General features: G+C 37.3%; 4 protein-coding genes across 10 annotated transcripts; 1 reads left to right on the top strand and 3 right to left on the bottom strand.

Annotated features, from left to right (window-relative positions):
* Positions 1 to 180: 180 nt before the first annotated feature.
* On the bottom strand, positions 181 to 9,454 carry LOC145942698 (ras GTPase-activating-like protein IQGAP1). Of its 4 annotated transcripts, XM_083049651.1 has the most exons (20): positions 9,318 to 9,435; positions 8,965 to 9,005; positions 8,498 to 8,591; positions 8,178 to 8,412; positions 7,921 to 8,065; positions 7,601 to 7,758; positions 7,382 to 7,516; positions 7,213 to 7,297; positions 7,039 to 7,130; positions 6,812 to 6,977; positions 6,568 to 6,731; positions 5,308 to 5,442; positions 5,072 to 5,228; positions 4,731 to 4,976; positions 4,463 to 4,626; positions 4,225 to 4,368; positions 3,821 to 4,144; positions 3,557 to 3,721; positions 3,363 to 3,476; positions 181 to 3,272 (listed from the first exon to the last, which is right to left on the bottom strand). In XM_083049651.1, the coding sequence occupies exons 2-20, from the start codon at positions 9,002 to 9,004 to the stop codon at positions 1,092 to 1,094; spliced, it is 4,944 nt and encodes a 1,647-aa protein (XP_082905777.1). In that variant the 5' UTR covers position 9,005; positions 9,318 to 9,435; the 3' UTR covers positions 181 to 1,091. The 4 variants fall into 4 exon arrangements, with proteins under 4 accessions (XP_082905777.1, XP_082905779.1, XP_082905780.1 ...); XM_083049653.1 differs by lacking the exon at positions 8,965 to 9,005 and having other exon boundaries at positions 9,318 to 9,454; XM_083049654.1 differs by lacking the exon at positions 8,965 to 9,005 and having other exon boundaries at positions 8,498 to 8,588; positions 9,318 to 9,447.
* A 226-nt stretch (positions 9,455 to 9,680) lies between these two features.
* Dock (SH2/SH3 adaptor protein dock) lies at positions 9,681 to 14,391 on the top strand. Of its 2 annotated transcripts, XM_083049677.1 has the most exons (4): positions 9,681 to 9,821; positions 11,343 to 11,638; positions 12,283 to 13,220; positions 13,563 to 14,391. In XM_083049677.1, the coding sequence occupies exons 2-4, from the start codon at positions 11,620 to 11,622 to the stop codon at positions 13,782 to 13,784; spliced, it is 1,179 nt and encodes a 392-aa protein (XP_082905803.1). In that variant the 5' UTR covers positions 9,681 to 9,821; positions 11,343 to 11,619; the 3' UTR covers positions 13,785 to 14,391. The 2 variants fall into 2 exon arrangements, with proteins under 2 accessions (XP_082905803.1, XP_082905804.1); XM_083049678.1 differs by lacking the exon at positions 11,343 to 11,638 and having other exon boundaries at positions 9,689 to 9,821.
* Positions 14,392 to 14,675: 284 nt separating this feature from the next.
* Drongo (Arf GTPase activating protein drongo) lies at positions 14,676 to 19,179 on the bottom strand. Of its 3 annotated transcripts, none has more exons than XM_083049674.1 (6): positions 18,813 to 19,179; positions 16,406 to 16,941; positions 15,904 to 16,080; positions 15,607 to 15,789; positions 15,111 to 15,238; positions 14,676 to 15,031 (listed from the first exon to the last, which is right to left on the bottom strand). In XM_083049674.1, the coding sequence occupies exons 1-6, from the start codon at positions 18,974 to 18,976 to the stop codon at positions 14,978 to 14,980; spliced, it is 1,242 nt and encodes a 413-aa protein (XP_082905800.1). In that variant the 5' UTR covers positions 18,977 to 19,179; the 3' UTR covers positions 14,676 to 14,977. The 3 variants fall into 3 exon arrangements, with proteins under 3 accessions (XP_082905800.1, XP_082905801.1, XP_082905802.1); XM_083049675.1 differs by having other exon boundaries at positions 18,820 to 18,960; XM_083049676.1 differs by lacking the exon at positions 18,813 to 19,179 and adding an exon at positions 18,662 to 18,806.
* Positions 19,180 to 19,704: 525 nt separating this feature from the next.
* Positions 19,705 to 23,293, bottom strand: Prp6 (pre-mRNA processing factor 6). Its single transcript, XM_083049767.1, has 9 exons — positions 23,179 to 23,293; positions 23,002 to 23,061; positions 22,780 to 22,906; positions 22,169 to 22,719; positions 21,302 to 22,082; positions 21,005 to 21,220; positions 20,578 to 20,919; positions 20,146 to 20,489; positions 19,705 to 20,035 (listed from the first exon to the last, which is right to left on the bottom strand). The coding sequence occupies exons 1-9, from the start codon at positions 23,271 to 23,273 to the stop codon at positions 19,756 to 19,758; spliced, it is 2,796 nt and encodes a 931-aa protein (XP_082905893.1). The 5' UTR covers positions 23,274 to 23,293; the 3' UTR covers positions 19,705 to 19,755.
* Between the last annotated feature and the right edge of the window lie 254 nt (positions 23,294 to 23,547).

Genomic DNA, 23,547 nt, shown 5'->3' with positions numbered 1-23,547 from the left:
CTTCGAAAAAATATTTTAACAGACTTTAAAAATTGATATATAAGTAACATCTTTAGAGAAAAAGAAATTTATAGTGAAATTGATTTGTCTATCAACACATGTATAAATTATTCTTCATCAATATTTTCATTATTAATAATCAAAGGTTTATAATAGAGGTGTGCGAAATACAGTTTAAAATAAGATATAAAAAGTACATTTATTAAAATTGATAACTTATTCTTTCTCGATCACTAAGATCATATAGTATATTACAATATCCATCAAGAATTTAACTTGGAATAATAGCTTCTTACATCTACATTGCAGAGTCGCGTGTATACAGATTCACAATCAGGAATTTAATAAATTCCTTCAGACTCTATACACACAATGTTAAGTGACCATTGTCAAGCTTTCATCGCACTGATATTTCGAATACAAATAACTATATTTGTGAATATTCGAAATTGGTACTTTGAATATTCACGTATACAATGCAATTATTTACAAAACGCATGCTGTATGATAGACTAGATAAATTGCTGTATAAAAGAGAGCGACACACATATAAAAATTATATTATTTGTGAAATTATTCTATAAAAGTATCGTATTAGCAGTGTTCACAGACTATTCAATTATTAGAAAAAGCGTGAAATAAAAAAATTAATACAAACGATATAAGCTAATGTATTATGTCATATATATCTTTCAGATAATCCAGAAGATATAAAATTATAATATCATAAAATATTGACTTCTCTTATTATCTATTATCTTTATTTATCATAAATAATAATTTATAGTTGTTCTTGCAAAAAATCGAAGAGAAAACATTTGAATTATATTATTTTGATGGAAAAGTATAACTTTTGATAAACTTCCCTTACTCACATATTATGTTTTACGTATTAAAATATATTAACGATCACGAAACTAATCTCGGAATATAAAAGAATCTTTTCAATTTTTGTCATGATAAAATACTACCCCCTCCCTTCTTCCTCTGAACACGTTGTCCTGGCAATTAATTGCACGTATAATAGGTGTATTCTTCTGAATTCTGCCGACATTATAGGAGACGCGCCGACGATTGAAGTAATAATTCCTTCAACTCTTTTTGCTATAAAATTTCCGATTTAGTAGATACAAGAGCAGATTCACGTTGACTTTCGCTCTGCCAAACATATCCATGCAGGAGCGACCTTCATACTGCAGCTCGAGCAATTCTTGTATACTAATGTCGAGTTTTTCCAGCTCGACGCCCATAAACTTGCAGCGTACGGAGAAAACGCCGTTTCGCTCCGTCGGACTTATCTCGAATATCACGTTCTTCATCTCCGTCGGGCTCAGGGTCTGATCGACCTCCAACAACACGCCCTTTTCTTGCAGCTTCCAGGCGGAATACTTCACCGTCATTTTGGATCGAAGTTTAGACAAGGTGGGAGCGTCCTTTTGCAACGCTTGACACGCGCGAAGCGAGCTCTTCCCTCTGTGCAGATTCTTCAGACAACCTCTTATGTACTCGTTGTAGAATTCGACTTGCTCCTGATAATATCTCGTCTTCTCGTCCAATCGCATCTTGGTCGCGCGCAGCGTCTGCAGCTCCTTGTCCCTCGCGACGCGATACTTGTTCTTGTTGCAAATATCTCTCGCTATCGCGGTCACGATGGTTTGATAACCATCCGTGCGGGTCACCCATCCTTCTAACTCGAGTTTGTTGAGATACGCGCGCAATTGCATCTTGCAGTCATTTATGGACGAACTCTCGCGAATTGTCGCCGACATGGACGAATGATCGAACAATCTCGCACACATTGGAGAAGAAGTGATCTCCAGGGATTCTATCAAGGTCGGTTTCTTCAAGAACGAAATAACCGAGACGAGCAACTCTTTCGCCTTCACAAAGAGATTGTTCAGATTCGTGTCGTCGTTTCGTGGCACCTGAAATTTGTTCGTCAACACCAGGCATACCTCTTGCTTGCTGTATCGCGCCAAATTTGCTTCGTACACCGCGTTAGATATTCCCAGTAACGATGCCACAGTCGGCACCGGGCCCAGATCATCCAACAAATCGTGCAAAGGATCGGATGGATCCGGCGCTATCACGTCTTCGTATCTCAACATCAAAGCGTGCATCTCGCATATTTCTTGCAAAGAGACGCATATCTCTGGACTTTGTATAAGCGTGGCCTCCGTATATTCATGAATATCAAAATGCTCTTCGAGATCCTCCACCTGACAGCAGTATCGAAAGAAGTCTTTGAACTTCTCGTGACAGGCGATTATAAAGGGATTCAAGCATTCTAAATGCGGTGCCTCTTCACCGAAGCCCTTCTTCGAAGTGGAGAATTGCAACACTTTGGCTATACTAGCCAGATTCTTCCTTTGGCAGGAGGACAAGGATCTGTCGACTGGCAACGTAACGATGTCGAAGGTATCCGGTGCTACGATCGCGGCGTTGATGAAGTGGTAATAAATCAGATTACCAACAGCCTTCAGGATATCCTTCTCGGGAGCAAGCGGAAACTTCTCCGTCAGCGAGTTATAGAGGACCTTCGACACATATAACATCCCGTAAGGGATCAGATCGCGGGACCTCGTTATTCTGTTGAGAAACTCCACAGAGATCTTCTTCAACTGATTTATCGCTCTCGTGAGCGACTCCTGGACTGGGATATGTTTCAGCGCCTGTTCCTGAGACACCGTGTGAGGCATATCCAGAGACTTGCCAGACTCCATCTCCAGCTGATTTCGCCAGAGCTTGTATATATCTACCGGATTCGTCTCCATGCACAGATCCTTTTCGTCCAAGACCTTCTCGATCAACGGACCGACAATTTGCTTCAGTGATGCCTGACCATTAAACCGTTTCGCGTAATTGACCACCATCTCGCGAACCAACGGCTTGCCAGTCAATACATCGGAGGGTTGATGACAATTGCACTTGATCTCCTCCTTCAATGCATAACCAAAGAGTTTCAGCAATAAATAGTCTTCCCTTGTGTTCGATCCGAAATTAAACAGCGTCCAGATGATGTTCTTCAGGAACAATTTGTTGGACTTGTTACTAGGCGGTAAGTATAACAGTTTGGACAGATATTGCGGATTCGTCTGCAACGCATAGAACAAGTGTTGATAGCCTTCCAGCATCTTACGACCTTCCTTCGTCAACGATTTAAGACCTTTGTGCGGTGTCGTCAAAGTGGAATCCCACGAGATGCTCTGATTTTTTATCGTATTTTGTTCCTTCGCAAGATTATCCAGGCTCTTGCCGTGCGCCACTACGTCCTATACACAGATATACGAGATACGTTTTAAGAAAGTTACAATTCTAATTGTATAAAATGACTAACAATAAACTTCGGAAACGAAATGTACCTGTAACGCTATTCTGTTCTGTATAAGTAATCCTATTTTAATGTACATGTTATTCAAGTGCTCCGACAAATTCTGATTGCGCCTTATACATTGAACGACCTCGTGCTTTAATTTCTAAAACAAACAGCCATCATGAGAGCAAATTTGATATTTATTATTAGTAATATGTAAGTGTAATATGAAAATCAAGGTACTTGTAATTCTAAATCCTTGTCGTAATCCTCTGCGCTGAAACCTAATATGGTCGAAAAGTGCCTGACCACAGGGAATGATGGTTTCTCCGAACGTAATAACGAGTGAAAGGCTTTCCTCGATGCTCGACCATGCCATAAAGCTTGTATCTTTATTATTTTCTCTTCCTATAATTTAAAAACATTTTATGAAAATAAGTTGTAATTTACTAATAAGAAATACAACTTGTGTTAAAATACTTGATCTTTTAAAAGTTCAATGTTCACCTGTTTCTTATATCGATCTAACTCTTTATCATTTTTATTATTTTCTTTTGCATTTAACAATTTATTGTGACGTAATAATGCATTTAATTGTCGTCCCCTTTCCTTCAACAATTTATGATATCGTTTACGTTGTCTAATGCCTCTCCACCACGCTTGTATCATGACAATATTCTTTAGATTATCATTGATATAAGCGCATCTATCAGACATCTTTTTACGTAATAGATATCCTCTAATCCAAGCTTGAAATCTAATAAATAACTTTTCATCGTATATTACATAATTTTTCTGATGTTTCTCTGTTATAATAGATTCAATTGTTTCCTATAAACATAAAACAGAGGATTATATTAGCGATGTATATCTTTAATTAGGCATAAAATTCAGAAAGAACAAGTACGTACATTTATATCGCTCATAGTGAGATGATAAGTTTTCTTAATATCTGCCGGACATTCCCATGCATACCTTTTGCCTTCCAAATCGATATAGATTTCATTTCCCTCGTTGGTTCTATACGAAATATATGGGCATCTATATATTTCGCGCTACAATCAAAGTGTATTGAATAATGATTATATATGTAATTTTATACACAATGTATATTCTATTTTTTATAAAAAAAAAAAAAATATCTCATACCTTCCGTCTTTGTAATTGTCGCAATGCTAGAAAATATTTCTTTCGACATTCTTTGGTAAGCTCTTTAAAATTTTTAATCATATCAAAGCTTTTGCAACACTCGAGAGCTTTTGTCATATTATCATCTTGCACATAGATGTTGATGTTATATAAAAATTCAATCACTATAAATAATAACGAAATAGATTAAGATAATTTGCATTTATAATATGATAAATTTTAGTTTAACAATCAATAAATTTAACAAATGCAATCAATTCCGACGTACTGTTTTCGATTTTTCCCAATTCTGATGTAACTGTTTTTGCTACGATTTTAATATCATCCAACCATAGCTCAGATCCGTCAGATTCTTTCTCAATTAAACGTTTCTTAAACATCTTTAAGTAAAGCAAAGCATCATGCGAAAACTTGGATATATCATACTTGTCGGTTATTATTTCTAAGGCTCTCATCATAGTCTCATGATCGTTTGCCTCTATAGCTCGATTTATCTGCTGTAAAATCTTTATAACTGTTTGAAGAAAATTATACCATATTAATTCTCAATAACATTTGATATATAAAAATGTAGTCGCATCATTAGTGCTATCGATATTCTTACTCTACCTTCGAAATCCTCATCGCACTCTGCATTCACCGAATAGACGCATTGTTGAATGTCGCTATAAGTTAATAAAGAACATTCTTGAACTGTTTTTAGCTTTACCTTCCGAAGCGTCACTAGTGTTTGAGTATACTTCACTTTATTAAATTCATCCAATCCCTATGAGATAATAATACTATGTCAAAACATAGCTTGTTTCTATATATCAGTGAAAATAATTATAGATTCTTATACTTACAGGAACATATACATCGGGATTCGATAGCTTTTCATACACAAAATCTGGATTTTCCGTGTCCACTGCTTTAGTAATAGCAGCTATAATGGATAATAGACGTACACTAGTCACTATATCATTGTAAGTAAGATCAGTCTGTCAAAAACAAAAATCATCATTATTATTAAAGTGGAAGAGTATGACTGTAATAACAGTAAACCAAAAAAAATAATATTTGTAATAAATTGTATCAAATTAAAAAAAGGTTTCAATTTTCGAATTTATAAAATTTACAGAAAATCAAACTTGAAGCATTATTAGATACAAAAATAAATTTGCCTATTACATATGACTTCTTAATATTTTCTTACTCATTTAATTGTGGAAAAAAATTAACAACTGCTTATGTTTCAACCAGGGACCCGGACCGAACCGGAACCAGAACCGATAACCGTTCCATGACCGTTTTTTTAGTAGAACCGAAACTGTAAACCGTATTGAAATTCTATTAAATTTATAACACCGGAACCATAACCGGACCGTTAAATTATTTTCGGTTTACGGTTCTTTTCGGTATTTTTTTGTTTTTGCGCAAATGACGGAAATGTCATGATAACTGTCTCCTCGAAGTGCAATACAATTATAATTATTTTTTTAATGTTCTGAAACGTATATATGTATTATCGCAATAATGATAGCTGTAAGGATATTATGTTTTCCGTTTTATATATATATATATATATATATATATATATATATAAAGTATATATAAATTATATTACTTTAAAAAATTATTATTAATTTTTGACATATGGAAATATATTTATATATGTATCTATATATACCTATATCTAAATATATAAATATATTTTCATGAATAATATGAAGTGTTTATTTATATGTCATAAAAATTAATAATAAATTTTTAAAGTAATATAATTTAGAAATTAATTTAAATAGAAAAACGAAAAGTAAAAATTTAAAATAACCGGAATTATAACCGAAAAAATCGTAATTTAAACGGTTTCGGTTTTTTTTTATTTATCAAAAAACCGAAATTGAAACCGGAACAGTTATTAAATATTTTATTAAACCGTAACCGAAATCGAACCCTAATTTTGTTTCAGTCCGGATCCCTGGTTTCAACTAAACAGATTTAAAAAATTGAAGTAAAAAAGTACTGAAAAAAAAAACCGAAAGCTTTTACATAAAATAAATATTTAATATTGTATAAGATTTTCATTTCCAAGAAACAGAAAAATTACATATGTATAAACTTACCTCAGATTCTGTACGATCATCTTTCATCTCCTGGTAATACAATGGAACTGCATACTCATCAATGCAATGAGAAACTTCCAAATATGGACTTTGTAAAATCTCATAAAATTTCTCTTTATCCTCAGATTCTAAGGTCACATTTAACAGTTTCACAGTCTTTTCTCCTGTAAAATAAATCGGGATTATAGTCTATATCCATTTGAAAAAAGGTCATTTACAAAAATGTTTATTAAATAATATTAACGTTTGCGGCGTCGCTGCGCATTTTCGTTTCCTTTGTCAATCGCGCTCTGAAATGTATCTGTCCAATACTGAATGTTTTCAGAGACATATGTGTCACTCCACGGGTTGTTGTCCAACACCAGCATGAGTTGTTGTTTGTAATCTTCAATATTCTCAGAAACTATATTCTGCAAAATAATATTTATATATTAATATATAGTTTATTAAAAAAAAAATATCTTTCTATACCTTGAAGGATAATACTGATTCCTTTAAAGCAGTTATTAATTCAACATCATCATGCAATACAGATGAAACGATAACTTTCAGGGCACAGGAAGCTGAAATATATTTTCACATTATAACAAAATCAGATACAATTTTGCTATATTATAAATATCAAAATTTATAATACTTATTCACCATTCACATAATTAATGTGTCCTTGTATTTCTGCTTGTGTTAATAGCTCATCATATACATCTGCTACATAACTGTCATTGAAAGACTAAAGAACATTATATAAAAATAAAGATTAATAAAAGTATTAAAGTAAACATAAAAATACAAAATTAAGTATATAGTCACATACTCTATTAAGTGACGCCTCTGTTTTTGCAATTTTAGCATCCAATAATGCTTCGGCATATTTCTTGATATAAGCAGGTTTGATGTTATTTAATTGTGCCTCTTTACTTTGAAGTGTATGTAAAATTTTATCATTATCCTGAAAATACACAGATTAATTAGTACCAAAATTACTTTCTGTGAAAGAATTACTCTCTCTCTTGTAAGCAAAATAAAAGCATACATTATCTATCAGAGCTTGATTAATCGCAATCACAGCAGCGTGAAGAGCAGCTGTGTCTGTAGCGATACTGTTTGTTAATAAACCACCTATTTTTTGGAAAGGGGGCAGTTGAATGCCATATTTTTGCAATTCTTTACTAACTGCATCTATCTCTTCATCTGGAAGTATACAATAATTGATATAAGAATTGCATAAGAATATAGCTATAGATATCTATCTTTTATACATTCAAATGAGACATTTTCATATTTGTTTTGTTTTTCTTTATTCTCCCTGTATTTTCTAGATCTAGATAATATTGTAGAGGACAAAATACATACCAGAGAAATTTACTTTTCCGTACAAATCTTGCATTGGCGGTGCTTTCCCCAATTTAAATAAATGTGTACTAAGAGCATGAAGACAATATATCACTCGTGGCATATTCTTTTTGTCATATATGTCTGTTGTTTCTGGCAGAAATGTCTGTAAAAGGCAAATATATTGATAAATATATTGTTGTAAACAGAATCGATATTTGCATTATATTAATAATATATTCTCTTCTTATACAAGTAATTATTACATGAGCACTTACCAATGGTAGTTGCGTAGATGCCAAGCATTTCAGGAAATGATTTATATTATCTGTGTGACGAAATTGCAATCCTATAGCTTTGTATCTGCGCTGTTCAGTGTCATAGATTTTATTCAATGATAAGACATTGGGTGCCATAAAATGACCGAGTTTAGCCAAATATACTCCATTACGAAGATTCTCTTCCAGCTCGGTTGTTGGAGGTAACGATTCTCTCAAACAAGCTTCCAACCATCTACAAATGGAAATTTTCATGAATTTTAATTCCTTTATACTAAAAAGAATGCCTAAAATATATCTCTTTTATACTAATATATTACTTCTTTGCGCCTTCCAGATAGCATAGATACTCATATGCCAATGTTTTTCTGCGTTGTTCATCAATTTTTTCTGCAGATTTCCCCACGTCTTCTTCTAAAAATGCATTCGTGCAATTATAAATATTTATATTCGATCATATGTCGTACATTTAAACTGTCTCTTTGCAATGTCAATGTCAAAGAAATGTTTTTTCGAAAGTACTTGTCCGCTCTGCTATTTCCAAATGGCCAACACATAATTATACATATATACACGTGCGTAATTATAATCAATTATACGTGTATAAATGTAAATTTCTCAATTAATCGTCATTCGTACATATATTTATCGTGATCCTCGATAGTCCAACGAATGTTTATATAGAGAAGTTCGCGATTTGTTCGCGTACGAGAATACACGTATTAATTATCAACTAATAAAATTAAAAGAGCGAGAGATAATAAATTATCCGTGTCACCTCTCTCACCTTTTCCATCTTCCGCCGAAACGTCAGCCGCGTCGATCATTCTGAGAACAGAAAACAACTGCACACACGAAAAGCCGGAGAGAGCAACAGGTGAAAAACATCAAACGATACGTTATTTCTCTCGAATTCAAATTGTCAATTTCGCGACAGTGCTGACAACCGAAGGAACCGAATTAACAGAGTCACGATGTATGCCGAGTATTTAGATAGGAAACTCGCGATCGAAAAAACGACCCGAGGGGGCGCTTCTGAACCGGAAGTGAAAGATACGCCGGAAGAACTCTACTCGCGAGACTCGTGACGCTGCCAATAGGCATATTCACACACACACACACGTACGTCTTCATACATACATCTGTCTTCGGCCCAAGGGTGGGTCTGTCCTTCGTGCGGGAGGGGTCGCGCGGCCGCGAATCAGCGCCGTGAACGTCGCTGCTTTTCGGCTCCGCTCTCGCGCGTGAGTTCTCGAAGCTTAGGGCGGTGGTGATCCGTCGAGCGGCCACGCGAGTTGCGAGTTCCCGGGTGCATCCTGGTGCGGTCTATTTTATTTTCCTTCCGCCGACGAGAACGAATCGAGAGGACGGATGAAACGTGGCGCGCTCCTTTCCTGATTCCCCGCTTCTCTGTCATCGGCAATAAAGAAAGGGAGAAAGAGAGAAAGAAAGAAAGAAAGAGAGAGAGAAAGAAAGAGAGAGAGAGAGAGAGAGAGAGAAGGACACGCACACACGGCGCCCCCCCCGGTACGTAGGTACCGCTCCAGTCGTTCATGGCTGCGACTCGGGGTGGGGGAAAACAAGCCCTGTAACGACGTAAGATCCCAAAAGCTTTATGCAGGAATATGTCAAGTTTAAAAATCGGTAAGTCCGCGACCGGCGCTTATTCATTACATACACGTAAATATACATCTGCCCGCTTCTTCGCACGATCTAGTAGCGCGTAGGTTGTGTCACATCGCTCGCTTGTTTCTCTTTTTCTCTCTCGAAAGAGAGAGAGAGAGAGAGAGAGAAGCAGACGAGCCTTTTAGAGCAGCGATCGCTCGCTCGCTCGTTTAGAGTCACTTGTGTCATGTCTATGACTAATTTCGCTGTCCCCTTTTTTTTCCCCTTCGAGAGAATTTCCTCGCCCGGCGCTTTTACAGCCCGGATGTAAACGGAGAATGACGAACTTTTTTTTTGATTGCGCATATGCGACACTGCGAGCCTCGCGTACGATTGCACCGATGATTTCATATTTTTAATTCAATTCTGTTCTATTCCCCGCTTCCCCTTAGATTATGCGTCCATTTACGATACAGGAGGGAGGAAAAACTCGAGTCTGATCGCCGGATTTTAGCGCCATCCCCCTTCGATGCAACCGGCTTTATGCAGGTTTCGGAGCAGTTTTCACCTTTCTTTCGACTTGGCGAGATTTTTCGATGCGGAATCACTTTCTCCTCTCTCAATCAAGTGTTTAGATCCTGCATCTCCCCTTAAAGGTTTTTTCCTCTCATGTTCAATATACTAGAAAAGGGGAGAGAGACTGGGAAATGTTCACACATTATTGTGTACAACCGCATTTTAATTTAGTCAAGAATGTACTTGCATTCCAAATCTTATTGAACTGCTCGTAACAGGATTGGATTATTAGATTGATAAAGCTCCTGTAAAAGTCCCATTGAATATAATGACAACTGTATTATACTCTTCAAGCTAGTCTCAATTATATTTATTAGTCTGAGTTGTACGTGCATATCGTAGCTGTATCTTTGTTATATTGCATGCGTATATATAATATAATATTAGAGTATAGATCACGTATTCTTTATATATATAAAAATATATTATCTTTATCTTTAATTTACAAGTAAGATAATAATCACTAAGCTATAGATATTGATCTATACATTGCTTATAATAGTTTCCAAGTTGATTTTCAATTATTAATTTAAGTTGCGTATACAAGAGTTTAATTGAGTTTGGTATTAGAATTGTTATTTATCATGAACAAATGTTACTTTATTTGATTTCAACCATGAAATATATTGCATACTTAGAGAGATAAAGATATTTGAAAAGTAAACATGCACATATATAGAGTGAGTCACTCGACGTAACACAAAATCTGCAATTATTCTTATCGTAATGGAAATCTGCTTAATGTTTATCATTTGACTTTAGATATTTTTGAATATTGTTATTAATATAAATGCAATCATAAAATTATCATTATTGATTTTTATAAAAGTTATATAAATGTTAGATTGAGAGAGACTCGCTCTATTAATGTATATATTAAGTATATTAAATATAATATATATTACAACATAAAAAGAGAAAGTTTTATCGAACTTGTCTATCTGATAAACTTATGCTAATGATCGTTATTTTATTTTTTCAAAGTGTTGGTAATGCACTTGCTTGCGCTACCCTTGAGAACGATGGATTCTGACCAAAGAAATCAGCAGGTGCATCAGCACTGAACAAAAAAAGCAAAAATAAAATAATGCCTGCTGCACTTACGCCGTCGACTCTGTACAAGCAGACTTAAGATTTATTGAAGTAGTACGTGAGTAGCAGCTACTCACGCCACACTCTCAGCTGTACATACAAATTTAAATACATATATATATAATATATATCGTCGTGTATATATATATATGTATTTATTTTTTCGCACATGGCAGCCATGAAGCATGGTACGTTTTATTTTTTTTTGTACGCTTTGCTTTGTATGTAAATTTCTTTTAATTCGACATATCGATGAAGTTCATCAGGTCTATATAGGTCTGTTACCTTCATGATGATTTGAGTTTTATGTATATTTTGCAAATTCATAATTTCAGTTTTTCATGTATAGTTCCATTTCGCAAATTTTTCGAGAACCATATTGAGAAACAACTTTTATTTCCATCTTTGATACTTCTTAATCTACAAAATTGATTGCTGTGTGAATAATTGATTTTGTAGTATCGATTTTGTATGTGATATTTGTTGCGTAAATTTATAAAGTACATGTTATTGTTTCTACAATCAGATACAGTATTTGTGTGTGTGGGTGTGTGTAGAATCATGATTAAGAATAGTAAATTTGATTTTACAATCCTATTATCAAAAGAATATATTAACCTGATGATCTTTTGTTATAATTTCACAAAGCTGTTCAGTAGGTAAATTATTTTTATTGTTTTGTTTACAAATTGTACAAAACAAATTAAGAAGAAGAGGAGGTGATAATTGACAATTTGATAAAATTGAGAAAGAGAAGAAATTAGTTTAACATAATGATTTTTCTCTCATGCATAATTCTACTACAACGTACTAATAGTATGATACATTTCAGGCAAGACGAGTCAAGACGACGTATGTTACGTTGTCGCCAAGTACGATTACGGGGCACAGGGCGCCCAGGAATTAGATTTACGTAAGAATGATCGCTACCTATTGCTGGACGATTCGAAACATTGGTGGCGAGTGCAAAGTGCGAGAGGACAAGCGGGGTACGTGCCGAGCAACTATGTTAAAAAGGAGAAACCCTCGTTGTTCGACAGTATTAAAAAGAAAGTTAAGAAGGGCTCCGGCTCCAAGACCCTGCCATCCAGTAACTCGCCGTCCCGCGCGGTTGAGTCGCCCATCATGGCGCGACGTCTGCCGGCTGATCCGAGCGAAGCGATCGGCACCGCGGTCGTCAAGTATAATTACCAGGCGCAGCAGGCGGACGAGCTGTCTCTCGTGAAGGGCACCAGAATTCTGATCCTGGAGAAGAGCAACGATGGTTGGTGGCGAGGCCAAAGCGGCACCCAGGCCGGCTGGTTCCCGTCGAACTACACCCAGGAGGAGGGCGATGCCGACGACACGCTGCACACGTACGCGATGGCCGAGAATGTGCTCGATATCGTGGTGGCCCTTTACTCGTTCTCGTCCAACAACGATCAGGAGCTGTCGTTCGAGAAAGGCGACCGCCTCGAGATCCTCGATCGTCCACCGGCGGATCCGGAATGGTATAAGGCGAGAAACAGCCAGGGACAGGTCGGACTGGTACCGCGCAATTATCTGCAGGAGCTCAGCGAATACTTGACGCAACCGTATCGCGAGCGCGGTATGACGAGCAGTGAGATCAGTCAGGGGGATTCCCTCGAACGGAGGCCGGACCCGGGCGAGCGGCCGCATCTCGTCGGTAAACCTTGGTACTACGGTAGTATTACGCGTTCGCAATGCGACACGCTGCTCAATCAACACGGCCACGATGGAGATTTTCTAATCAGGGATAGCGAAACCAACGTGAGTTACATATAGATACAGTTAATGCGAATGAAATGGATTATATCCCAGACGAAAGTTTACATGAAAAGATTTAATCTATGCATGCCTGCGTTGTCTTCTGTATTTCTATTTATCCCATTTTCATTTTTTCATATACAAACAATTAGCAGTATCAAAGTTTTGTATTTGCTTAAAGAAAATTCATTGTTTAAAGATTTGTTAAAAATTAGACATTTAATTGCTCCAATTTATTATACCCACAAAAGATGCATATATAATACAAAAATATAATACAAACATATGAGATGGTTTGCCATCTACGAACGTTGTTTATCGTTGTTAATTATTGTCAATTTTTAGATGGGCGACTATTCGGTATCCTTGAAAGCACCGGGACGTAATAAGCACTTTAGGGTACATGTAGAAGGAGCGCTATATTGCATCGGTCAAAGGAAATTCCATACGCTAGATCAGCTTGTAGATCATTACCAGAGAGCGCCAATCTACACCAATAAACAGGGCGAGAAGCTGTACTTGGTGCGCCCATTACCAAAAGGCAATGCCAGTAGCAATGGTTGCTAGATGAATTCGTGCCATGACGATGATGATGAAGAAGAAGACAGTCCATGCGCTTTCAGATGTATCGCTAAGATACGCGACGCCTGCCTAGTAATATCAATATCATCATACACATCTCGTACGTTTATACATAACAATTAATATAATTGGTCTACACTCGTATATTAGTGTTTCTCGATTGTTTTTTCCATTTATACAGTGACATATAATACATATAAATATAATTTATTACTCTAAGTGAATCTTTTACACACACATTCTCCTCGGAGCTTCCAAACTCGACAAACGAACAAGGAAACATAAATATGGCAACTATGTGAAACTAATTGACAACACAACAAGGCTTATATCTTTATATTCATATGTAATTGTAATACGCGAACCGACCATGTTATTACGATTAATAATATATTACAACTGCATATAATATAGACTGCGCAAGTGTAATGATCAAGTAATAATTAATTATCATGCAATTATGAACGATTAAGTGGATCTCTACTCTAGAACTATCGGTATTGAATTATAACAAAGACTAAGTGTTCATTTGTGATTTTGTATTTATTAGAAGTTTTTAAGTAAATAAACTGTATTTAAGTGTGCATAAGAAGACAGAATGTGTATTCTCGATTTTACTATTTCATTTTTTATATAACAGATCTATATAATACAGATATAATATATACAATTCAAGACTACAATATATTAGGCTATGATAATCATTTTTTTCTTTTTTTTACAGAATATTTTTTTCTAGATATATATATATACATATTTATATTCCTATTTTTATGAATAATGCCCCAAAAGAAAAATAATTTGTCTAATTTATTTAAAAATTTCTCATCAGGAAATTGGAGTGAAAGAAATACCGCTATGAGTAATATTTACGCATTTAGTAACAAATATTAATCTCTTTATTAACGTGTATATTATATTCATAAATAAAAGTATTATTTTATTTATATAGAGATGAGATTGGTGCTCCTGGATAGAAGTTAATGGCACTAATTGCCAATAAGATCACATACACACACACATATATATACATATACATATAAACATACATATATATATACATATATATGCGTGTATATATATATATATATAAATAAAACAATTTGCCTAATCTAAAATGTATTTTAGTTTTGCATTTAGTTTGTTCGTAACTCCATTAAAAGCTTATGCGTACATAATCATAAGAATGGATTGTTCGAATTCCTCGTCATGTTGCTTACTCCCGTACCCACCTGAAATTGATGATTAATCCGAATATATATCGATTAAAAATATCTCGACTTTTTACTAAAAAGAAGACTCAATTTTTACCATAAATGGGTTTGCGTGATACGCTGGAACTGTCGGTTGCCATACTTTGTTTGCTAACGGCGTCATAAGTTGACTCAATTGGAGTACATCCCCGTTACTAGATGTACCAATGCCTATCCACTGTGAATCTGAAAATTTATTTTTCAAGTTTATTCGATTAAAAGCACTAATACTTTGGCAAACTAAAATTATTTTGCAATAACAGGGATATAACTTTGTAATACACGGCACTTCTCGTCGCTCTCTAACTTCCTTTGATTCCCGAGTTTTTTTTTATTTTCTTTTCTTTTAGGCTGAAAGTCATCAAAGTGTGTATTTCACAAGTTAAACGTAAAAAAAAGTATGAAAAATTTTACAAAATATATATTTGATAATGTACACGTTAATAAACTCGCTACGTAAAAAAATCATGCAGCAATTATATTTCTTATGAAATTTTGACATGGAAAAACGCGTCATTTCGTTACACATGTTATACGTTATACAAAATGCTTACCATTATTTACAGGAAACTGAGTTGGTTTAAACGGATTCGCAGGATTGCACAGAGAATTATCGACGGATTGAGTATTATTGTTGATTACATTCGCAGACGGCCGCCATAAATCTCCACCCGCAAACGGGTTTGAGATGACATGCTGATGATTACCTACTCCTATACTCCACGTAGCGTTCGATGCTGCAATGAAAGAGTGTTTTGTATCCTTCGAAGCCGATTGCATAATGTTAAAGCATACAACGATAATTGATCGGCGCTTTGTCTCGCCTCGCAAGGTAATATACATATATTCACCATTCGTATTATTTGCATTCCATGTTGACTGCATTCCTGCCGTCTCCTCCTTCAATTGCGTTTGCTTCATCAGCGAGTCTAAGTCTTTGAGTGCCGCATAACGATCCTCGGAGGGTGGCGCGTGCGCTCCGTTGATCGTGGAACCGATCTGATTAAATACTGCGGACGTTTCCACACCTGAATGAGATAAAAATTGTTCATTATGAGACGAGCGTCGACCAAGTTGTTAACCAATCCATTTACGATCTACGACATATATATATATTACAGGGTGTCCCAAAGTCCTGCAACAGTTAAATATCTCGAAAACAAAGACTTTTTGAGAAAAACGTTTCAAATAAAAGTTGTAGGGCTTTAAGTGGCGCATTAAGTAGTAATATTAGTGTGACTATAAACAACATTGTTAAGGCCACGTAAAATTCACTTTGAAATTTTTTTAATGGAAACATCCTTTGGAACACCCTGCGTATAAGGAAAAAATAAGCCTTTCTTTAATACTCACTATTTGAATTATTGAATATCGGATTATTGTCGAAGTTGGCGAAGAACGTCGGCTGCGACGCGATCGGTTGCTGGCCGAAGTGATTGGTGGTCGGGGAACAGAAAGGATCGGAGGGAACCTTGCTGAAATCGGCGACGAAATCCGTGGCGAAATTATTCGAATTGTTGGAATTGTTGGATTTGTTCAAGTTGTTTCTCGGCTCCGCGTTATCGATTGATTTCTGACCGACTGACGAATTCGTGACCCTGGGAATGCCGCTGTTGCTGTTATTACTCGTAGACTTTTGCTGGACCGTATTCTGATTCGCGATCGACGGATCGAGGTAATATCTCTTTAGCTCGTACTTGGCGCTCATCAGGTCCTTCATCTTTTGCTCGTCTTTCGTGTCCAAGTTCAGCGGCGGATTCATGTTCATCAGGCCTAGCCATATTCTTCGGCAATACTCGTTGCCATGCTCCTTTATAAAATCTATCTCCTCCTGACTGAACGTCGCCATGGAAATGGATTTTACTCTGTGCGGTGGAGTCAAGCCTCGTCTGAAAAATACAAATAAATTGCAGAAATTGAAGGATCCTCGGCGTAATACGAATTTTAGATGAACAAGCACACTCACACATGCATACAAATGATAACTTTATAATCATTGCTGCACAGCAGGAATTTATTTAATTGCAAGTGTCTATACTTTTTCAATTAAACTCTCTTGGCAATATTTTTATATTATAATAATCTTACAATAATCAATAATTATAGAAGTATCTTTAAAGATCTCACTCAAAGTATTTCATATATATAAAATAGAATTTTTTATTGTCAAAATCATCAGAATTTATGTGAAACGAGAAAAAGAGGGAGAGAAATCTACGGAAAATCGATGAGCGCATGCTCGCGCAGAGTTACAAATTACAATTGCGTCATACAATTATTCTGACGTTGTTCAGCCCCCTTTCACCCCAGCTTCCCTCCTGTCACCGATTCTATTCCCTACAATTTGCCCTGCTTTCCAAATCATGAAAATATTCCGTGACGAGTAATAGCGGCTCGCGTGCCACTAATACGACGTAGACGCCGTACTTTATATATATATATATATATATATGTATATAGCTGATGCTGATGCAGTAACGAGATTTAAAAATTCGCACGTGCGCGCGCGTGTGCGACCACTTGATACTTGATACTTGATAGTGTGTGACGCGCTGATTAAGAGCGCGAGTCGATAACGCATTCGTATCACGCGTGAACGATCTTACGATATCTCGTAAAAGTCTTTTCATATAAATAAAAAAAAGGAGGAGAGAGCGAGAGGGAAAGAGAGAAATGCATCTTGTCATTTCCTGCGCTATTTACGCGCGAATGTAATTATTACCCGAGTATGTGTATAACATTTTGACCATTGATAAACTTAGAATTACGCACAAAGAGAAAACGTCAACGGCTGCTGATAGCGACAACTTCCTGGCTGGTGGATCGCGCAGAGGTTTAGCGCGATGACTCATTAAAGTCGAGAGCACACTCTACCCCTCTCTCTCTCTCTCTCTCTCTCCCAATATATATATATATATATTATATATATATAAAAAAGAATATAGCTATAGACAAATAATATGTGTATATATATCTAGAAAAAATATAAATATAATAAATAATAATTCTTTTCCGTGTTGCAACCCGTACATGTGTATATATCGCCCGAAGCAATTTCATATTCATTTCATACATGAGGACAAAAAAAAGCTACGTATATAGTTCTTCCTATACAGAGACTCTCCGAGGATCAACAACGCGATGGAATTTCGTCGATCGCGTTTTGACGCGATCAGCAAATTTTCTCTCTCTCTTTCTATTTATAGCCCCTACATCACGGCGGGCCAGGATTATGATTTAGAACGCGGAACGAACGTTATAGACGAGAACTGGCCCCGATGACATATACCGTTGATTAACACTCGCGTTTGCTGTCCCACCTCGCAAGGTCCCGCAAGGTTTCTTTTCTTCTTTAGCCATTGTGTGGCTCTCTGTTCTCGTTCCGTTCTTTCTTTCATTCTTTTTTCACGGGATTACAGGAAAATCGAATCAGAGAAAGTTTAAAGCCCTGATGATGCGACAAAAATGCGACGCTATTTCCCTTTCCTTCGAGACGTTGACATTTGTCAGCTCAATGTCACACGCGAAGGATGATGATGATGATAATGATGATGATGATGATGATGATGATGATGATGATGATGATGACGGCGTGAAAATGGATTTTACGTTTAGTTGCGGTGTCCCGGATTTCCCCAGAGTCCAATGGACGAGGAGAAGAGACAGAGTACGCCTAGTTCCGGAGGACTCGGAACCGGAGGTAGGAACATCCTCCGAAGGGGGATGTGACCTCGAAGCGAGCTGGCAGAGAGTTACTTACAGCATACCAGAGCAAGAAGTGCAGACGAACGAGCCGATCGTCATGTTGACGTAAGTCGGCCCGCGCTGGTTGCAGTCGAAGCATTCCTTGTTGCCCGGCTGGGAGACGAATTCGCGGAGCGTCTTCAGGTTCCTCTCGTCCTGCTTTCTCTTCGCGGACGCCATCGCGGGACGCGATCGCGCGATCGGCGGGAAGGCCGATTACTCCTAAGGGGGCTTGACTTAACTTGGGTTGTTGCGCTTCGGTCCCGCTCGGACACCAACACGGACACCCAGGGCCAGGGTGAAAAGGGGGATAGCGTGCTAATCAAACTGGGAGATCGCGCCGCGCCTGCAGAACTGACGGAACTGGACGGAACCAATCGGGCGATGCGCCGTTTTCTACCTCTTTCTTCTCTCTCTCTCTTTCTCCTATCTTTAACCATTGATAAAATAATATCGAAGACCGACCACGGTCTTTTATATTCGTCCACGAGTGACAGCTGATATCCAATAGAAATTGCGGATTGGAACTAGTGACATTTTTGTCCCTAGACAACAAACTCTCCTATTGGATATCGGACAACAGGGAGAGTACGAATTCTCCATTCGATTATATAGTTTATGACTATATATTTCGTCACGATTCTAATTTTTCTACTCATATGTTGAATAATAAATTAATAAATAAACCATTCTATATATTAACAAAATACTGCATATATATATATATATATATGCAGTATTGATCACATATATATATATATATATATATATATATATGTGACATTACAAAAATACTTGCAAGTACTTAAATTTATTATATATCCTAAATTCATTATATACATATTATATTTAATAGCATGTCTGAAAACACAAATCAAAAAATTAATGATTCTTTCAGTTTTATTTACAAACTTATTACTAATATACATTAATGAGTACTTTGTAAGTGCATTTCGATTTTATATAGGAATGGGTAGCTCTTTTGCTACCAATATTAGGATTTGATCTGTACTCAGACACCAGTTTACTATATTTTTGGAAACCTTACACCAATTTTCACCATGATGAGGTTCCGCAGCAATACATCTCTTCTTTACGTCTTCTTGCTGTTCTTCGGTACCATTTAGTAATTCAAATTTGTAGAAATACGCCCATGCGTCTCCTAAATCTGGGTCTATCTTCACCGTTCTATTAAACCAATCTCTGCATTTTGAAATCTTATGTTCACACCAAAATAATCTGTAATGGAGAAATCAGTATAATTTTCACAACTCTTTTTTCATATATTCTATGCGTAATACACACTCTTGATATAAACTTCTATATATTCCAAATAAACTTCAACTCACTTTGACACTGCCAGAAGAACGTGCGGATCGTGTTCGCATTTTTTAAGAGCATCCACGCTCTTAGTTTTTCGTTGAGGTCGCGGTTCCATGAAAATTGCCTCCGCCCAAAGGAGACCCGACGTAGAGCATTCTTGTAACGCCTTAGCCATTAATGTATTTGCCATATCGCGCGCGCCGCCGCTTTTTAATTCGTTTCGTATAGCCTCTAACCATAAGTCTGCATTTTTAGGATTCTTGAGTCGGGCTTTTTCCAACACCGAACGTGCCTTGGTCACTTGGTTCCTTCTGTGCTCCAATTGCGCCAGCAGACGCCATAGAGGTATCGAATTTGAACATTTCTTGATCTGTGCATTAATGTATAAAAAGAGATATGACACTTTTACACGTTATTTTAATTAAACAAGTATAAAAAATAGAAAAGGATTCACTCACCCCTTGATTATACGTCTCTATCGCCTTATCTAAATAACCCTGCTGTTCCTCGATTTGACCCTTCATTAGCCACAATTTAGGGAAGTCGTCGAAAGCTTCGAGAGCCTCCTTCAGTAGACGCAACGCCGCATCCAAATTATTAAGAGCCCATTCCAGCTTGGCGCTCTTCATCATCACTCTCGGGGTTGGAGCGGATGCTCTAGCCTTCGCCAATAAACGTCGCGCTCTCTCGTACTCTGAGTTTTCGGACTCGAGCTTCACAGCCGCCAGCCAAATCTCTTCGGAATTTGGATTGGCTTGAAACGCGAGGGATAAGATACCTCTGGCTGCTGGCACGTCACCCTGAAATAAAGAGGAGAAAGAGATTGAGGAAAAAAATGAATAAAGAGCAATCTCGAATTAAAATTTTATACATAAATCTACTCACAGCCAGCCACTTGGATTTAGCACCCATCAGCCAGAGCACTTCGCTCTTGGGACAATGAGCGACTGCTCTTTGTAACAAAGTTTCCAAAGATTCTCGCGTACCATATGTCTTTTCAAAATAAGCCGCACGCAGCCAAATTGATTTCTTACTAGGAAACGCCGTTAATGCGTACGCGTAGACAGCTCTCGCACATTCCAATGCTCCTTGTTGAGCGCACTGCAACAAAATTTTGTATATATATAGACATTAATCTTCAAGTATCATTTCCATTATGTAGACAAACAATAGAAGCCTTACAGTTTCCGCATCTTCCATCCAAGTATGCTTTCTATCCTCCTCTTCCACTCCAAAACTGATAATAGCCTTGACGATAACCTGACAACAATGCACTGCTCCCGCCTTCTCAGCCTCCATAGCTTCCTTAAACCAGTGTTCCCGATTGATCTCTACTCCGTTCGCGCTCAACGAGGATATAGCGCGATCGATGATCTTCTCCACCATATGCTTATTGCCGTTTGCTTCTTCCAATTTCGCGGCGGTAGTCCAAATCTGTCTATCTGTCGGGATGTTTTCTCTGGCCTTGTTCAAGACTTTCCTCGCATTGTCATAGGTCTCCAATCTGGCGAGAGCGAGCCACAAGTCCACGCTAGTCGGGCAGCATTCGACCGCACGACTGAGCAAGATGCGCGCGTCCTCGGGCTCCTCCAACTCGACGGCAGCTTTCCACAATCGCACCGAATTCGGGATATGTTCCAGGGCCTTTCGATACACTCTTCTTTTCGCTTTTACCTCCATCTCCAAATCCGCGGCCTTTATCCAGATTCTGACGGACGTCGGAATGTGTCGCACCGATTGCGCTATCACCGCCTTCGCCGTGTCCGGTGGCTGCAGTCTCGCAGCTTCCAACCACAGATCCTCGGAGGTGGGATTCACCTCGCAGCCTTTCATTATCAAATTTCTCGCCGCTTGAACCTTGCCTGTCACTTCTTCTAAACGCGCGGACGCGATCCACGCGGGAGGATGATTGGGATTGGTCTCTCTGACGGATTTCAACAATAGTCTGGCCTTTTTTATGTCACTATCAAAATAAGAAAGAATTGCGATAAGAATATGCATTTATATAAATGTTAAAATTAAATTTGTAATACGACACACACTACTTACTTTATGTCACCGCCATAAGTAGGTATCATGCTCTGCAAGTCTGTAAGGTATCCTTTTGGATCGACCACAGTTTGGCCTTCCACAGAATCGGAAACTTGATTCAGCTTGACATTCATCAATGTGTTTCTGGCCTGACCAATCTTTCTGAGATCAAGATCCCCTGTAGGTGTTAGCATACCTGGTGTTGCCACACCTGGCATCATAGAGGCCAGACCGCTGGTTGGATCGATACTGGTGGACGTTTCGCCACCCAAATTCCTTGCCAGGACAGAATCTGGCAATGGGGTGAATTTTTCCGCTCTTGGATTACGTTGTTTGCGATTTCTAGCATCCCCCACTTCAGGAACGTTTCTCCATTCGTCTTCGGACACATTAACCAATTCTCTCTTCAAGTCTGAGAATTGCTGCTGAATCTTGGGACGTTCTTGACGATAACGTTCCAGCTCTTCCCTGAGGCGTTTTTCTCTGTATTCCTTACGTTTTTCATCCATGCGTTTATCGATAGCTTCATAAATTGCATCTGCTTCTTCGTCATCTTTATCGTAAGGATCCTGATATTATTGGAATATTATTATCTCCAACATCTCATTTAAAACAAAAATCTTACTTACCTTACTAAATAGGGAACCTCCATATCCTGAAAATTCATCGTAATTTGAATCATTCAAGTCTTCTTCGTCTTCTTCCTCTTCCTCCTTCTTCTTTGTACGTTTGGTCGGTGGAGCGTGTCTATCATCTCTGCATTCGGAATAAATGATAATGTACAATAATTTGTAAGAGAATGTCACATTTGTCGAGTTGACTTCTAAGCAGGAATGTATTTTTCTACTTACGAAACGTCATTAGCATCTCGAGCTGGACCGATATCAGACCGTGTTGTAAATCCTGTAGCTCTGTGAAGAGAAAAGAGAGGTTAACTTAACATTTGCATCTTGATCGCTATAGTTACACATGGTTGTACGAATATTTATAATTATATATCATACGTTGAGAGAGAGAGAAAGACTTACCCTCTGCCAACACCGGCAACATATCCCAAAGGTGCCGGTACACCCAAAAAATGCTTTTTATTTCGCGTATTTAATGAAACCGAGGGGACCGCCATGTTGACGTACCGCTTGTTTACTCGACCAATCTCACGCATGCGTAGTAGCGCAAGAGCTAGCAGACGCTATTACGTCTGTCGCATACACATATTTTTTTTTGTTGCAATATTTATCATAAGAGATTGCGCAAAAAATATATATTACATTATATATGTATATATAAAATTAACATAATTTTTTTTCAAAATTTCAATTTTATTTACAATATATATAATAACTTGATATTTCAGAATAAAGGAAATCATTATTGTGCAATGTAGAAATATCGAACAT

Source organism: Prenolepis imparis, unplaced genomic scaffold (assembly GCF_030444845.1).
Source record: "Prenolepis imparis isolate NDT839.2.m4 unplaced genomic scaffold, iyPreImpa1.0 SCAF_11, whole genome shotgun sequence".
Taxonomy (NCBI): Eukaryota; Metazoa; Arthropoda; class Insecta; order Hymenoptera; family Formicidae; genus Prenolepis; species Prenolepis imparis.
The sequence above is the reverse complement of the archived record's forward strand: the minus strand, read 5'-3'. Positions and strand labels throughout refer to the sequence as shown.

Excerpts from the sequence above, each read along its gene's own strand:
- LOC145942698 (XM_083049651.1), bottom strand. The coding sequence starts at position 9,004 with ATGATCGACGCGGCTGACGTTTCGGCGGAAGATGGAAAAG. Across the intron at positions 7,131-7,212 it reads ACACATTAATTATGTGAATG|CTTCCTGTGCCCTGAAAGTT; the intron begins GTGAATAAGTAT and ends AATATATTTCAG. Across the intron at positions 4,369-4,462 it reads GACAATTACAAAGACGGAAG|CGCGAAATATATAGATGCCC; the intron begins GTATGAGATATT and ends CTTTGATTGTAG.
- Dock (XM_083049677.1), top strand. Across the intron at positions 13,221-13,562 it reads TCAGGGATAGCGAAACCAAC|ATGGGCGACTATTCGGTATC; the intron begins GTGAGTTACATA and ends GTCAATTTTTAG.
- Drongo (XM_083049674.1), bottom strand. The coding sequence starts at position 18,976 with ATGGCGTCCGCGAAGAGAAAGCAGGACGAGAGGAACCTGAAGACGCTC. Across the intron at positions 16,081-16,405 it reads GATATTCAATAATTCAAATA|GTGTGGAAACGTCCGCAGTA; the intron begins GTGAGTATTAAA and ends TATCTCATTCAG. Across the intron at positions 15,790-15,903 it reads GAATGCAAATAATACGAATG|CATCGAACGCTACGTGGAGT; the intron begins GTGAATATATGT and ends CTTTCATTGCAG.
- Prp6 (XM_083049767.1), bottom strand. The coding sequence starts at position 23,273 with ATGGCGGTCCCCTCGGTTTCATTAAATACGCGAAATAAAAAGCATTTT. Across the intron at positions 21,221-21,301 it reads GGATGGAAGATGCGGAAACT|TGCGCTCAACAAGGAGCATT; the intron begins GTAAGGCTTCTA and ends ATTTTGTTGCAG. Across the intron at positions 20,490-20,577 it reads TAGAGACGTATAATCAAGGG|ATCAAGAAATGTTCAAATTC; the intron begins GTGAGTGAATCC and ends ATTAATGCACAG.